At 41.3% G+C, this 16,397-nt stretch overlaps 1 protein-coding gene across 3 annotated transcripts; it reads left to right on the top strand.

Annotated features, from left to right (window-relative positions):
* The first annotated feature begins 1,044 nt into the window (after positions 1-1,044).
* On the top strand, positions 1,045-7,031 carry CCL20 (C-C motif chemokine ligand 20). 3 transcript variants are annotated; one of them, XM_004385819.2, is made up of 4 exons: positions 1,045-1,166; positions 2,513-2,627; positions 3,367-3,444; positions 4,337-7,031. In XM_004385819.2, exons 1-4 carry the CDS (start codon positions 1,088-1,090, stop codon positions 4,356-4,358), a joined length of 294 nt encoding a protein of 97 aa, XP_004385876.2. In that variant the 5' UTR covers positions 1,045-1,087; the 3' UTR covers positions 4,359-7,031. The 3 variants fall into 3 exon arrangements, with proteins under 3 accessions (XP_004385876.2, XP_023595859.1, XP_023595858.1); XM_023740091.1 differs by lacking the exon at positions 4,337-7,031 and having other exon boundaries at positions 2,516-2,627; positions 3,367-3,806; XM_023740090.1 differs by lacking the exon at positions 4,337-7,031 and having other exon boundaries at positions 3,367-3,806.
* The last annotated feature ends 9,366 nt before the right edge of the window (positions 7,032-16,397 follow it).

The following is a 16,397-nucleotide window of genomic DNA, read 5'->3' as shown; positions in this document are numbered from 1 at the left end:
TTGGCTATGTGTATTTTCACCAAAAAAAAGGTTGAGAAGTTAGAGGGTTGATATGTTTTGGGGTTGTTAACCAATGTCATAAAACAACATGTGTACTACTGTTTCATGAGAAACTATTTGTTCTGTAAGCCTTCGCCTGAAGTACATTTAAAAAAAAAAAAAAAAGACGAAGACCCTCAATGAGATGAATTGACCCAGTGGCTACAACAATGGGCTCAAACACAGTAACGATTGTGAGGATGGCACAGGACTGGGCAGTGTTTTGTTCTGTTGTACACAGGCTTGCTATGAGTTGAAACTGACTCAACAGCACCTAACAACAACAACAACAACACCAGCATAAAGAGTTAAAGGCAGGTGGGCATTGTTTCCTGGGCTGCAATAGAGATTAGAGCCATGTCACTTTATAAGACTCTACAACAGTTGACACCAAATTAAGATGAAGCTGAGGCTTGAGTCTTACCTAAGGGCTAGTATTTTTCCACCATAATTGGGGACATCAATACAACCATTGTTATATTACCTGCTCTGAGTGTTAGTGTAGACAAATGGGCATCAACTGTGCAATTGTCAATGCGTGCCAGAGAGTGACTGTCATCCCAACCTCGTTTCCCCCCTCCCTGACGGGCTATGGAAAGCAGATAAGGTGTCACAATAGGAGAGCTGAAATGTTCCTGTGTGGGGCTTACCTTTGTACCACTGCTAATCCTTGTCCTGTGTTTTCAAAGACAAAAGAGATTAAGTTAAAGCAAGATAGAAGTTTTTTTCCGGGCCAGAGGGCTGAGCTGCTCTTCCTTCTTTGCAAACCAAAGGATTCAATAGGATTGTCCCCTCTCCTTCTTGCCCCCGCTGACTTTCACAATTTCCCAACGCTAGGGAAAAGCAAGAAGTTTTCCTAGTGTGTTTTTCTTTGTGATGACATGATGTGGCACGTTGATAAATGGGGAAAACCCCAGGTGAGAACACGCCTCTTCTGTAAATTCCCATTATCTGCTATAAGTAGGGCCGTCCGAGCTGCTGTTGGAATATAACAGTACTCTCAGGACACTGAGTACCAGTACTGGGCAGATCTGTCTTTGAGCTAAACATGATGTGCAGTGGCAAGAGTCTGTTCCTGGGTGCTGTGACGGCAGTGTTGCTACTCCACCTCTGCAGCAGGTCAGAAGGTAAGTGTCAGTTACTCTTTCTGTTAGCACCAGAGGAAGAACTGTTTTCATTTTCTTCAAAGCCTTGAGGTTATCTAGGGGTGGGGGACCCCAAGGATGAGATGCATGCCTATTAGAAAGTCTATGAAAGAGAGTGATTGGTGGGGGTTGTCAGCTCATTGCTGACCATTGGAGAAGGGAAGGGTTACTGCTGCTGGCCAGGCTCTCCTGTTTGCTGTCAATCACAGCAGATTCTGGGGATGACTGGCTCGTAGAAACTCTTGAGATATAGGACAAAGGGCTCTTCCTGGGAGTGATACAAATAGTGTAAAATTACCAGCAATTGGGTTCATTCTGAAGTGGAGAGAATACGTCACTTCCCCTACTTTCTCACCTCCCAACTAAAATAGCTTTCATAAAGTTCAAAACTCATCCATTGTGGAGCAGGTTAGGGCACCCGACTTCATCATCCTCTGCAAAGCCTTGTGGGTATCGCTTGCCAACTCTGAGATAATATTTATCCCTTACTTTACAGCAGGTTGTGATTTAACTCAGGGGAGTGTCCAAGTGTTGCTTTTATTACTGTAAGAATACATCGCTTTTAGCAATAGGTGCCTTCCTGAAAATGTGCATGTTGAACTTTTATGAACAAAATAAAAATTCCCATTAATTAACATTACAGTTTCAAAGTGCTTTAGCTGATGGTAGCTCGTATAAATCATATTTTCCTTTGTAGCTTCTTGTCCTTCCCCAGTTCCCAATACTCAGCGACCAGATAATAAATTTAGAGCTCCCAATGTATTTATTTTCTGAATTTGGAAGGTTATCTATTAGAATTTCTTAAAGTAGCGGCGGGGGGAGGCACCCATACTCTTGAGTAATTATAAATTCATAAACGCAAACCCATTGCCATCAAGGCGATTCTGACTCACAGTGACCCCATAGCACAGAGTAGAACTGCCCTATCGGGTTTCCAAGGAGCGGCTGGTGGATCCAAACTGCCAGCCTTCTGGTGAGCAGCCGAACATTTACCACTGTGCCACCAGGGCTCCTGAACTAAAATAAAACCCTGTCAATTTGTGTTTCTTACCAAAGATATTTTGCTTCTAAGAAGCCATGTGTTTCTAAACTGTATTATTGAACCAGAATTTCCCAGCACACGAACTATTTCTTAATTGGAAACTATGTTAAATTAGATCTCTTGAAAAACATACAGGTTTCAAAGATACTGAAACTCTTCTAATAAATAGTTTAATCACTGTATAAATCAAATTCACTGGATTTTCTATAACTTCTTGCAGTTCCATAATACCTATCATGGAATATGTTAATTCACGTGGACTCAATTCTTCTTACTCTTCTTTCAGCAGCAAGCAACTTTGACTGTTGCCTCCGATATACAGACCACATCATTCATCCCAAATTTATTGTGGGCTTCATGCAGCAACTGGCCAGTGAAGCCTGCGACATCGATGCTGTCATGTAAGTTACTAATTGACTTTAATTCAGTGGTATCAGGAGCACATGAAAATTTCAGCTGTTAAAAAATTGGCCTTTTTGGAGTTTCATTCAGAAATAACTGAAGCAGCAGAGATACTTGCTTTAGTAGTACGTATCTACTTCAAAGCTTATTTTAAATAGGACTGGAATCAGGACAGAAACGTGAAAAAAGTAACATAATACAGGGCAAAACCACTTTCTAAGATGAAATCGTAGGCTATTAATATACTATCTTAGGAAAATATGCAAGTAAAATTATTTTGAGACATGAATTTCAAAATGAGTATTTTTTTGCCAGAAAATGGTTGGGGCCGTAAGTAAAATCTCAGACTAAGTTTTACATTCATCTGTAATATTCTTGATTTCTACATGATATTATACTTTGGAATGATATAAAATATTGGTCAGGTACATACATATTCCATGTAACCACTAGCAGCAAAACAAAATAAAATCATAAAATTAATCATAATAGCCATCTGGGACTATATCCCTATTATTTTGTAACTATTTGTTAAATTGCAGAAAAAGTCTGGGAGAATCACTTTCATTTCTTGCACCAAACTTTATCAGAGGCGCTTTTTTTTTTTTTTTCATTTTATTTCAACACTTTAGCTTATATGTTAAAAGCGTGTTGAGAAATCAATTGGAATATGAAGTTTCCATTGCACGTTCTGTGAAAAATAATACTTAAAATTTTCAAATTTTCTGACTTTTTCAGCTTTCACACCAAGAAAAGATTAGCTGTGTGTGCAGATCCAAAGAAGAAGTGGGTGAAACAAGCAGTACGAATCCTGAGGTATGGAACATTCACAACCAATAAGCTTTTCTACATATATCTGTGGCAAGAGCAAGGCAACAAACTGTGGATCATACGCTCACTGGGGTTCTTTAGTCTAAACATTGTGGAATTTTTTCAGGGGAAATTTGGGTTGGATTGTGAAAATAATGAATGCATTTTTTCCCCACTTCTACATTATTTTAATTTTTTTTTAATTTAGTGATTGTTCACATGATGTATTAAATTCCCCTATGCATTTGATATGCCTCATTGGGGTAATCCAAATGGTTAAGTGCTTGACTATTAACAGAGAGGTTGGCAGTTCAAACCCATCCAGGGCTGCCTAGAAAGAAAGGTCTGGCAATCTGCTTCCAAAAAGTTCTGCTATGGAGCACAGTTCTACTCTGTGACACATGGGGTTGCCGTGAGTTGGAGTCAGATCCACATCAACCAGTTTGGTGTTTTTTTTTTTTTTGGTATGCATTTGATAGTCACTAACTTGTTGCTTTTTGTTGCAAAGATGCCTCCTATTTATATAATTTACAGATTGACATTTGGTTGTTTGTTAAAAACTGAAAAGTAACCATTAGTTGAGAAGAGCGATGGTTCTGAATTACATTGATTATACCGGAGAGTAACATTTTGTCAATGGACAGAAGCCACTTAATGCTGGTGTGTCCACACTGAGCTTGGAGGCACAAGACGAGTGTTCTTATCCAGTTTCTGTCATCACTGGCTGAATTATGCTGGACAAAGTCCATGCTCTCTGAACCTCAATTTCCTCATCTGGATGCACTCTGAGCCCTTGGCTTCCTGAGATAAGGTTAAGGGTGTGGAAAGCACCTTTAGGTACCAAAGGCAGCCGGTCCCCACACCTTTGTTTATTCTTTTCTTCCTCTTTCCTTTATAGTCATCGAGTCAGGAAGATGTAAAAGTGGATGCTCTTTGATTGGAATTGGACACAGCCCAAGAAGAAAAAGAACCAGGCTGGGACTGGTGTTTTCACTTGCACATGGTTGAGAGTTTATCACGTATCTAATTTGTGCCTCACTGGACTTGTCCAATTAATGAAGTTGATTCATATTGCATCATAGGTTTAGAACCTGTTAGGTTTGCTTTTTTAAGCAGCATGTTGACGTCCAACTCTATTGTATGTTAAGTTATTTATAGATGTAGGTTTTCTGTGTTTATTTAATACTAAACTTTTTCTATAAGCTATTTGGTTTAGCACAAGGTATAAAATTATGTTGGGGGGAATGAAATGATAATGGCTTTCTTACAACCAGCAGGCTATTAAAAATTTAAAAAAAAACTATTTAAACCTTTCTGTGTGTAATTTGTTTCCTAAGTTGTTGTAATTACCTTATGAAAGAGAATAATGGCAATAAAAAGAAGAAATCTTGAAAATAAAAGAAATAACCAAAAAATTGTTGATTGAGTTACGTGGCATTTATTAAAATGTGTATTACAAAAACTTTTAAAGACATATTAAATGTGAACATTAGCTGTATTCCTCATTTACTTTTGGTTGGTACCTCACTTATCTCTGTTCCTCATGGTCCTGGACTTCATTCTATAGGAATTATAATGGAAAGGCCTTTTGATTCAAAGTCTCTAAACCAAAAATTAGAAAGATTGTATAGCTGAGATCCTTCATCCAGTGTTTGTTGATATAAAACTTTTTTGTTTTACTAAAAATGTATGCCCATATACTTTTTGACTACAGAGATGCAACAACTATTTAGAAAATATCTTGAGAAATTTAGTTCATCTTTCTTTCACCAGCAGGGTCTTAGGAATGAGAAGCTCATCATAGGAACATTTCTTCACTTTAACATCCTCCTGCGTCATATCTTTGAGAAGTTTCCAGAAAGAAAATGACTACTCAAAGTTTTCTTAGAAACTGTCTCACTAACCAAAGGGGAGACTGCAAACATGTGAAACCTAGCAAGAACCCAGAAATAAGATGAAAGGATCCTGAACCAATGCAGTTACAGTCCCAACATCCATGCCCCAAAACTCATGGAGTGCCTTGACATAGCCCTCTGGAAAGTTCGTCTCAAATTCCAAAGAATGACAAGGATCACTAGAAGCAGGTAGGCTGAAGATACGGCATAAAACCCAGATGCACAAATCCATCAAGCTGGGCAGTGGTGGCTCATTTGGTGTCAAGAAGCTGTAAGTGTCTCCACCACTAGCCCTGAAGGCATTCTATGCCCAGGAATAATATGCATAACATTGAGTCATCAGGGAAAGTATGCTCACAGTCCTGTTTATTCATCAGACGTAGGGTTAGTACCTGTCTGGTGCCAGACACCTTGCCAAGTGCTAGAGAGATAATGTGACTTGGTCCTTGCTCCCAGGTAATTAGGGCTGAGCAATGTTGCAAGAGGAAGTGGGCAATAAGTGAAACAACTCTTACAACACGTGGTGGTAAGCACTTTGACAGAGAGTCACAGGGTGTTATAGGTCATTGTTAGTAGGGGCTTCCAGAAGGAAGGAAGACTAGGTTGAAGCATATGAAATAGCCAATATTCAAGGCTTTGCACCATGAAAATGGTGATTTCATGTGGCTCAACCTAATCCTTGAGCTGAGTGATGAAGGACCAGTAGGAGCTAACCAGCTGGGAAAGGGGAAGCAAGGGTGTTTGGAAATATCTAGGGGCGTGTATGAGTTGTCACAACCTCGGAGGGTGGAGTACAGCAGGCATTCAGTGGACAGGAACCAGAGATGCTACACCTACTAGAACGTGCAGACTAGCCCTACTCAGTGAAGAATTGTCCCATCTAAAATGTCAGTGATGTCACCATTGAGCAATACCGGATGAAGTGAATGTTTGCAAGTCATGGGGGTTGGGGCGGAGCAGCTGCAGATGAAGCGGTTACCTCAGCGAGGTATAGTGGTTTGAATTTGAGCACGGGAGCACAAGGTAACCACTGAAGAAGTCCAAACAGGTGTAGTCTCTGCATGGCCGATGGAAGGGAAGTGGGGCGGATGGGAAGCAGAGGTGCTAGTTAGGAGAAGACAGTAATGACCAAGATGAGAAATACTGATACCTCAGTTAAAGTCGTGGCAAAAGGAGAGTGCAGAGGGCGTAGGTTTGAGAATCCTGAGAAGCATCCTAAATTCACCCCTCCCTCCCATCATACAGTCTTGGAGGAGCACAGCCAAAGGGACTTTGTCAGGGGACAGCTGACTTGGCGGCTGCTGGCAGGTCTCACCAGGGAAACCTCGTAGAGTAAGAAAACTAGCAGATTTTGTTGGCACTCTGAAAGTGTCTGAATCTTCTGGAGCCAGGAGTACTAACAGCTAGTAATTGAGTTTATGGAGATGGAAACCATCAGGACAGAACGATAATTTCTAATCAGCAGTGCGCAGGCAGCACATGGGGAGAGCAGCATACCGCCCTCTGTGAGCAACTTGTTACCAGTTGCCATCGAGTCAACTTTGACTCGGGGTGACCCCATATGTGTCAGAGTAGAACTATGCTCCATAGGGTTTTCAATGGCTGATTTTTTCAGAAGTAGATTGCCAGGCCTTTCTTCCATGGAGTTGCTGGGTGGGTTCGAACTGCCAACCTTTCAGTTAGCAGCTGATCGCAAATCACTTGCACCACCATATAGATATGTATACTATGTATATATATACACACACACATATGCATATACATATACCTGTGTAACGACCCTGCTCCCTGCAAGAGAGAAAACGTTTTCAGCACCCTGAAGGCTTTCTCATGCCCCCGACTCCATCTGTACAGTCCGGAGGTCAGGATGTTCCGAGCTATTTCACAATTGATTAGTTTTGCTTCTTTTGACTTCACGTAACTGGATCTCTACAGGTTATACTCTTGGTATCTGACTTCTTCCTCTAAAATTTTATGCCTTTTGAACTTATTTTTAATTACACATGTAATACATGAATTTATTCTCATTCTTAAATGCAAACAATAGCAATAAGTCTCCTTTGAGCTTCCATCGACCTGCTGTTCTCTCCAGAGGTAGCTCCACAGGCTGACCTTTTTCTCTCCTAGGCTGAGCAGCCCTTTCTGTTTATTCAGTCTTTCTGAGAACACAGGTTTCCACAACTAATTTAAAGTTAGAATCTAGTCCTGCCTCCTTGAATTACTCACTGGCCATCTGAACATTTCAGTCATAACATTTTTCAAAATCTCTTGTGCAAAGCTGCTGATCGTTGTCCGGAGCCCTTATCTGGGGATTTGACTTGATGCACTCTCAGGATTATCTCCGAGTTCTTGGGTGCCTCACCAATGCTTCCCATCAGTGTTGACTGCCACTAAGAAGTCAGATAAGGATGGGATAATGTCTTTTGTAGCTCGTAATCTGTAGGTCATTGATACATGTACGCCGTTGGTTATTTTGGAGTATTTGGGGGAGGTAATGAAACCATTAACTGTGACTCACTGCATTTTGACTCAAAGCCACCCTATGGGACAGAGTAGAACTGCCCCTTAGGTTTTCCAGGCTGTGAATCTAATGGAAGCAGACTACCACATCTTTCTCCCGTGGAGTGGCTGGTGGGTTCGAATCGGTGACCTTTTGGCTAGCAGCCGAGCACTTAAGCCTCTGTACCACCAGGGCTCCAGTGAGGTGATAGGGGAGAGAGTCCTGATGATAGTGGGTAGAAGAATCAGTAGTGACAAAGAAGTAGATTTGGTGGGTATTGATACGGCTTTCAGAGAGTCTGGTAATAAACATAAGAGGAAATAAAGATGATAAAGATGGTAGCTGAGAGGGAGATAAATGGTGGCTCAACTTTCTTCAAGAGATAGGAGTGGCTTTAAAAACACAAGTGTATTAGTTTTCTATTGCTGCTGTAACAAATTGTTGTTGTTGTTGTCAGCTCCGACTCATAGCAACCCCATGTACGACACAAATACTGCCCGGTCCTGCATCATCCTCACAATTTTTGCTATGTTTGAGCCCATTGTTGCAGCCACTGTGTCAATCAATCTCATTCTTCCTCTTTTTTGCTGACCCTCTCCTTTACCAAGCACGATGTCCTTCTCCAGGGACTGATCCTTCCTGATAACATGTCCAAAGTATGTGAGATGAAGCTTTGCCATCCTCACTTCTAAGGAGCATTCTGGCTGTATTTCTTCCAAGACACATTTGTAATTTGTGTAATAAATTACCACAAGCTTACTGGCTTAAAACAACCCATATTTGTTATCTTATAGTTCCGGAGGTCAAAAGTCCGAAAGTCTAAGTTTCCCTGGGATAGGATCAAAGTGTCAGTAGGCCTGTGCTCCTTCTAAAGACTCCAGGGGAGAATCCATTTCTTTGCCTTTTCCAGCTTCTCAAGGCTTTTTGTATTTCTTGGTTTGTGGCCTTTTCCTCCATCTTCAAAACCAACTGTGTAGCATCTTGAAATCTCTCTCTCTGACCTCTGCATCCCTTGATATATCTCCTCCTCTGATTTTGATTCACCTGCCTCTCACTTAGAAGGAATCTTGTGATTACATTGGGCCCATCTGGCTAATCCAGGACAATCTCTCCATCTCAAAAAAAAAAAAAAAATTACTTTAACCACTTCTACAAAACTACTTTCTCAATGTCAGGTAACATATTCTACAGATTATGGGGGTTAGGACATGGGCAATTTTGGGGGGCCATTTTTCTGTCTGCCAAAACAATAAATTGAGGTATCTCTCCCTAGAAAACAAGAGGCATTGAGGAAAGAGTGGGTACAGATGGAGAGAAGTTTACAATCTGAGGTGGAGGAAGTTGAAGAGGATCACATCGGATGGCCTTGCTCTTCCTGGTATAAAACTCATCATTTTTTAAGACGGAAGAGGCAGGGTTGGGGATTGAAATGAAAGGGCAAGCTTTGGGACAGCCATTGAGGGATGCAGGGAGACACTGAAGAATTGCTCTAGAGTGTTGGGGCTTCATTGGGGTTGGCATAAACAATGTGCTATGACTTCAGTCCTCATGTGCCAGGTGACTCGCTGCAGTTTGGTGTAAGAACAGAGAACAGTGACTGGACTGATTCACCACCCCCTGTGTGTCAGTGTGCCCTACTGTGGTGGCTTGTGTGTTGCTGTGATGCTGGAAGCTATGCCACTGGTATTTCAAATACCAACAGGGTCACCCATGGTGGACAGGTTTCCAAAAATTTGTTGTTGTTGTTAGATGCCATCAAGTTGGTTCCGACTCATAACGACCCTATGTACAACAGAACGAAACGCTGCCCCATCCTGTGCCATCCTCACAATGGCTGTTATTTTTAGCCCATTGTTGCAGCCACTGTGTCAATTTATTGGCTAATAATTCCAAAAATTAGCCAATAAAAACCCTATGGATCACAACAGAATATTGTCTGACATAGTATTTGAAGATGAGCCCCTTAGGTTGGAAGGCACTCAAAATACACAGTGGCTGCAATAATGGACTTGAGCATGCCAATGATTGTGAAGACGGTGCAGGACCGGCAGCATTTTGTTCTGTTGTACATGGGGTCACCACGAGTCAGAGCTGATTCGACGGCAACTAACAACAACAGACTGATTCAAGCTTACACTTTGCAGTTAGAGGCAGTGCAAGGACAAGCCGGCAAGGGAGTGTAAGAGGGGTATGGAGACAGACTGAAGTGTTGAACGGTGGGATCTACGCCAGGGTGGGGAGGAGGTGAAGCCCAAAGGTATCTGAGAGATTGGGAGGAAATGGAGAGGCTCTCCAATGCGAAGCCTCAATACAGTGCTATCAATATTGTTGGTGTCACCTAGTGCGGTAACTCACGGTGTCATCTCTCCCTCATGAACCTCCTCCCATACCAGACCATATAGAATCCTTAGTAATGTTTATTATCAACTTGAATCATAGAATAATACGTGATAAATATAGATGTAGATTGTTTAAACATAATATTTCTTAGATTATATAAGCACTAATCACAAAATTGTTTCGTAAAATCTTTATACATTGAGTTACAGCCCTATTAGTTGCAACATTATCAGTAACTGAGCCTGCTTTGATTTTTCTCCTTCTTTTCCTTGAATTACTACTTCATTCTCAAAGAAGTTATTGATGTAGGTTCACAAATACTAAGTACCAAACATTATAGCTACAACATCAGAAAATTTGACAGAATTATGAACTCTAAAAACACTGGTAACAACAAAAACAACATCGCGTGCTTGTGGTACACGCAGATGAAACCACGTGATTCGAAGCATGACTGTAACTGGGTAATAATGACAGCTCTGACCAGGGCGCATTAGAAGGTTCAAAAAGTAAATAAGCATAGCGTGTTAGCCTTGTAGATATATTGATATATGTAAGCTGGGCTATGAGAAATGTTTTTGTTGTTATAACTAATAAAAAGCAAACCAAACCCTTTACCGTCAAGTCAATTCTGACTCATAGTGACCCTATAGGACAGAGCAGAACTGCCCCAGGGGGTTTCCAAGGAATGGCTGGCGGGTTCAAACTGCTGACCTTTTGGTTAACAGCCGAACGCTTAACCACTGCACCACCAGGGCTCCTATAACTAACTGCAGGGATAATTTTATAAAAAATACTAAATTTCTGCTGAAGCACCGCACAAAAATTTTATTGACAGTCATTTTTGTGTCACCTCTCTGACAGTGTCACCTGGGTTGGACCACACCACCTACACCTCTAGTGACGCCACTGCCTCAGTGTGGTCAAAGAGAAGGAGAGTGTTTGGGCTGAAGAGGCTGGAGCAGCTCCAGATGTCAAGGTCCAGGGGAGGGACTGTGGGTGTGTGGCTCAAGGGAAGTGGGGACTGGAAAACTACCAGGTTGGGTGAGTCATTCCCCTGAATTTCTTCTCACTTTTCATTGGGGAAAAATACAAAAGCAGAAAGAATCATGGAGGGAGCCCCCTGTACCCATCACTCAGCTTCAACAACTACCAACTAATGGCCAATTTTTTTCTGTATATGCCAACCAACTCACTTTTCCTGTCCTACCTCTGGGATAACTATGGGATGGAACTACATTCATAGTGTGCAACAGTACTGGCAAAACTTCTTAATGAATGCTTGCTGCCCATCACCTTGTTCATTTAGTAGCAATTTATGCACATCTCAAGGTCAAAGCTGACCAGCATGCATCTCTCCTGAAAAACATAAAGGGTGTCATTGGGTCTTCCTACCCACCTTCAGTAACAGCAGAAGCGGTAAGCTCCTTTTTTCTGTTTTAGGGTACCTCTGATGGCCTACCCTTGGCATTTGTTTAATGAATATGGGGTGGATATTCAAAAATAGGAAGGTCATGTGGCATCTGTCTACTTTAATAAGATCAAGTCCAAGGCAATTGCCCAATTGCCTTGAACGCTCTTTCATCATCCGTTCCTTGGCTGCGGGGATTCTGCCCGTTGGGTGCGGTCTCATTCCAGTGTGGATGTTGTGTTCCACTTGTTGAAAGGATTCCAGTTTCTTGGTTTCCGCCCTCAGGCCTCCGTGGGCGAGGCTTGCCCTCAGCCCTTGCCTTTTCTGCTCTGCTCAGCTCTCACCTTGCTTGGGCCTGACAGGATGTGCCCCTCTTACTCTGCCCTATGGTAAAAATAGACTCAGTCTGCTCTAGATCCCGAGACCTGCTTGCAGATGAGTCAGCCAAGGTGGAGGTGTCAGTTTGAGTAAAGGAGTGTTTTCTGTTTTACAACTAAGGCAAAAAAAGCAAACTCATTTGTATGGAGTCTGTTCTGATTCATGACGACCCTATGTGTTACAGAGTAGAACTGCCCCATAAGGTTTTATTGGCTGTAAGCTTTATGGAAGCGGATCGCCAGGCCCTAGTACTGCTGACTGAATTCAAACCTCCAACCTTTAGGTTAGTAGCCCAGCACATACTGTTTGTACCATCCCCCAAAAAACAAAAACCCATTGCCGTCGAGTTGATTCCGACTCATAGCGACCCTATGGGACAGCATAGAAGTGTCCCCAGAGTTTCCAAGGAGCTCCTGGTGGATTTGAACTGCTGACTTTTTGGTTAGCAGCTGTAGTTCTTAACTACTAGCCACCAGGGTTTCCTTGTACCACCCAGGGACACTTTTTACAACCAAGAGAGGTAAAAATATTGCCCACTCCGCCCCTCCCCCCAAAATCAACCCAACAACAAAAAAACCTAAATTTCACATTTTACTACAATTGAGAAGGAGAAAGAATTTTTTTCTTTTTTTTGTAAAACCACGGAAGCAAATGGACTCCATAGGGTTGTTAGGAGGATTAAATAATTTTATACTTAGAATCGGAGCCCTGGTGGCACAGTGGTTAAGAGATACTGTCTGCTAACCAAAAGATCGGCAGTTCGAATCCACCAGCTGCTCTTAGAAGTCGTATGGGGTAGTTCTACTCTGTCCTATAGGGTCGATCTTATGAGTCGGAATTGACTCAATGGCAACAAGTTATATTTAGAATCATTCCTGGCACCTACCAGGTGCCCAAATGTTATTGTCATTCTTGACACTTTCACTAACTGTAGTTATTTTACTCATTGATGTATCTGTTTGCTGGTCTGTCGACCATCTTCTGCTATTGTAATCTAAATTCATTAAGACACAGGCATCTCCCAACTTCCAAAACAAAATCCATTACCATTGAGTTGATTCCAACTCATAGCCATCCTATAGGACAGAGTAGAACTGCCCCGTAGGGTTTCCAAGGAGCGGCTGGTGGATTTGAACTGCAGACCCTTTGGTTAGCAACTGTAGCACTTAACCACTACACCACAGGTCTTCTTTCTCCCAGCTTGCTCATCATAACATCCCCAGCATCTGAAACAGCATCTGCACATAGGAGATTCTCAATAAGTAATCGTTTACGAAATAATTTTGTAAAACACTAAGCATACATATGTTCAGAATATACGTGGACATATACAGAGGAAACACTCTTACAAGGAAAAACAAATGGATCAGAACAACCAGAATGGATATATTGAGAATGTTCATGCATTGCGAAGAATGTAGCCAATGTCACTGAACAATTTGTGTAGAAATTGTTGAATGGGAACCTAAACTGCTGTGAAAACCTTCACTGCAAACACAATAAAATATTATTAAAAAATAAAATAAACACAGTATTTATAGTATGATCATAAACATTTTAGGAAAATGCGTATGTATATGTATCGGAAATAAACATAAAAAGGAAAACACTAATCAGATAATTCTTCCTAACTCTAGGCTTTGGGACAATACATAAATTTTTCTTCTTACCTTTTTCTTTTAGTAAAAATCTCTACAAGATGCATGTATTAACTTCATAATCATAACAAATTTTTTAAAAATGATGGTATCTAATATTTTGCTAGGATATCAAAACTTCTTAGTAAACTTCTAGTATTCCTAAGACTTCTGGGAAATATCTGTTAATCTAAGAGGACAGAAATGTTTCAACTTTTGAGAAAACTCAGGCACCAGGGCCAGTTTTAACAAGGTACCACATGACCCAAGCCACAGTATTTTCAATCACCTCATAAGCATTCGAAAGCTGAACAATGAGTAAGAAAGACTGAAGAAGAATTGATGCCTTTGAATTATGGTGTTAGTGAAGAATATTAAATATTCCAAGGACTGCCAGAAAAACAAACCAATCTGTCTTGGAAGAAGTACAGGCAGAATGTTCCTTAGAAGTGAGAATGGCGAGACTTCGTCTTAGTTCTTTGGACATGTTATCAGAAGAGCTCAGTTCCTGGAGAAGGACATGATGCTTGGTAAAGTAGAGGGTCAAGGAAAAAGAGGAAGACCCTCAATGAGATGGATTGGCACAGTGGCTACAATAATGGACTCAAGCATAGCAAATATTGTGAGGATGGCATAGGACTGGGCAGTGTTTTGTTCTGCTGTACATAGGGTCACTATGAGTCGAAACTGACTCAATGGCACCTAACAATACCACATGTCAATCCTCTTTCTTTGGATGCTTTACTTAAAAAAAGAAAAAATTTTTTAGGCTAAACCCTAAAAGAAATTAAATGCCCATCTTTTTCATTAGCACCTTGGGAGAAAAATTTCTCCTGTGGTTAGCAAGCCACCTGGTTTCACCTCCTAATTAGATTTAGTCCAGAGTTGGGTGATCCTGAAATGGTGTTTCCCCTCATTGCTTGTTAAAAATGAAAATCCCTGGAGATTCTGATGTACTAGGTCTCAAGTGGGGTCCAAGAATTGGTACTTCAAGAAGGGCCCAGGTGACTCTCATGGTTAGGTGAGTTGTGTTTCTGGGCAAGTACATGGGACAGAGAGCAGCTACAGGCACCTCTATGGAGGTCAGGACCAGAGGTCCTATGTGCTTGGGGCTCCTAAGCTGGGAAATTGATCAAGAGGGAGTTTGCAAGGAAGTTTTTGTTTTCTGTCCTCTAAGGACTTGCTTTCCTCGTCTGAGAGAGGCTTCTCTCCCTACACAGTGTGATCAGGTCACTTTCCACACCAAGGTAGCGTCATTTTGGTAGACATGTGCCACTCTGGGGACAAGGAGAAGGAGAGACTTATCAGGTGGGATGAGCATCCAGGATTACACGTTCAGCGAGAGGTGGGGCTGGGATTCAAGCCTAGGTCGGCCTTGGCCCCAGACCCATGCCCTTAGAGCTTCTGAACCCAATAAGACCATGAACAGCATTCCAGGAACAAGTAACACATCTAGAATGTAAGCTTCGTATAAACAAAGACCTTGTTCCCAACTCTATCTTAGGACTTGAAAGAGTGTCTGTCATACACTAAAAAAGAAAACAAACAAACAAAAATAAACCAATAACCCCTAGTTGCTGTCGAGCCAATTCCAACTCGTGGTGACCCCATATGTGTCAGAGTACAACTATGCTTCATAGTATTTTCAATGGCTTCTTTTTCAGAAGTAGATCACCAAGCCTTTCTTCTGAAGGGCTTCTGGGTGAACTCGAACTTCCAACCTTTCAATTAATAGCCAACTGTGTTAACTAGTTGCACCACCCAGAGACTTCATACACTGAATATCCAATGATATCCGCTAAGTTAACGAATGGTCTTGATGTTTACCTGCTTAGATACAACACAATAAATGTGTGATTTTCTTTATGTGTTTTGAATAACTAAATTAAATTTTGTGTTTTTCCCTACTTGCTCACTAGTCCTTATTGATAATCACTATTTTAGGAAGCAGGGGCCAGTTTCTATCCTAAACTCTGAGAGCCTGACACCCTATTTATCAGCTGTGAAATCCATATGAATTTATTAACCATGAACTTGCTTCTGAACTGACCCAGATGGGTTTTTAAGGGTTCTCATGTTTATTTATTTAGTAATGTAAATTCTCTACCTTAAAGGTCAAGTCAGGCTACCAAAAAAACCCCAAAACCAAATCAGTTGCTGTCAAGTTGATTCTGACTCATGTCTCAGAGTAGGACTGTGCTCCATAGGTTTTTCAATGGCTGTGAACTTTTGAAAGTAGATCACTACGCCTTTCTTCCAAAGTGCCTCTGGGTAGATTCAGACTGCCAACCTTTCGGTTAATAGCTCAGTTTGTGTCATCCAGAAACTCCTCAGGTCAGACTAACCCATTGCCATTGAGTCAATTCTGACTCATAGTGACCCTACAGGATGGAGAAAATCTTCACAACTGGACCAATAAACAATATCATGATAAATGGAGAAAAGGTTGAAGTTCTCAAGAATTTCAGTTTACTTGGATCCACAGTCAACGCCCATGGAAGCAGCAGTCAAAAAATCAAAAAACGCATTGCATTGTGCAAATGTGCTGCAAAAGGTTTCTTTAAAGTGTTGAAAAGCAAAGATGTCACCTTGAAGACTAAGGTGTGCTTGACCCCAGTCATGGTATTTTCAATCACGTGGGAAAGCTGGACAGTGAATAAGGAAGACCAAAGAAGAATTGACGCCTTTGAATTGTGGCATTGGCGAAGAATATTGAATATACCATGGACTGCCAAAAGAATGAACAAATCTGTCTTGGAAGAAGTACAACCAGAATGCTCCTTGGAAGCAAGGATGGC

This window comes from Trichechus manatus, unplaced genomic scaffold (assembly GCF_000243295.1).
Source record: "Trichechus manatus latirostris isolate Lorelei unplaced genomic scaffold, TriManLat1.0 scaffold00147, whole genome shotgun sequence".
NCBI lineage: Eukaryota > Metazoa > Chordata > Mammalia > Sirenia > Trichechidae > Trichechus > Trichechus manatus.
Note: the sequence above shows the minus strand (reverse complement) of the source record. Positions and strands in the feature narration are given on the sequence as shown.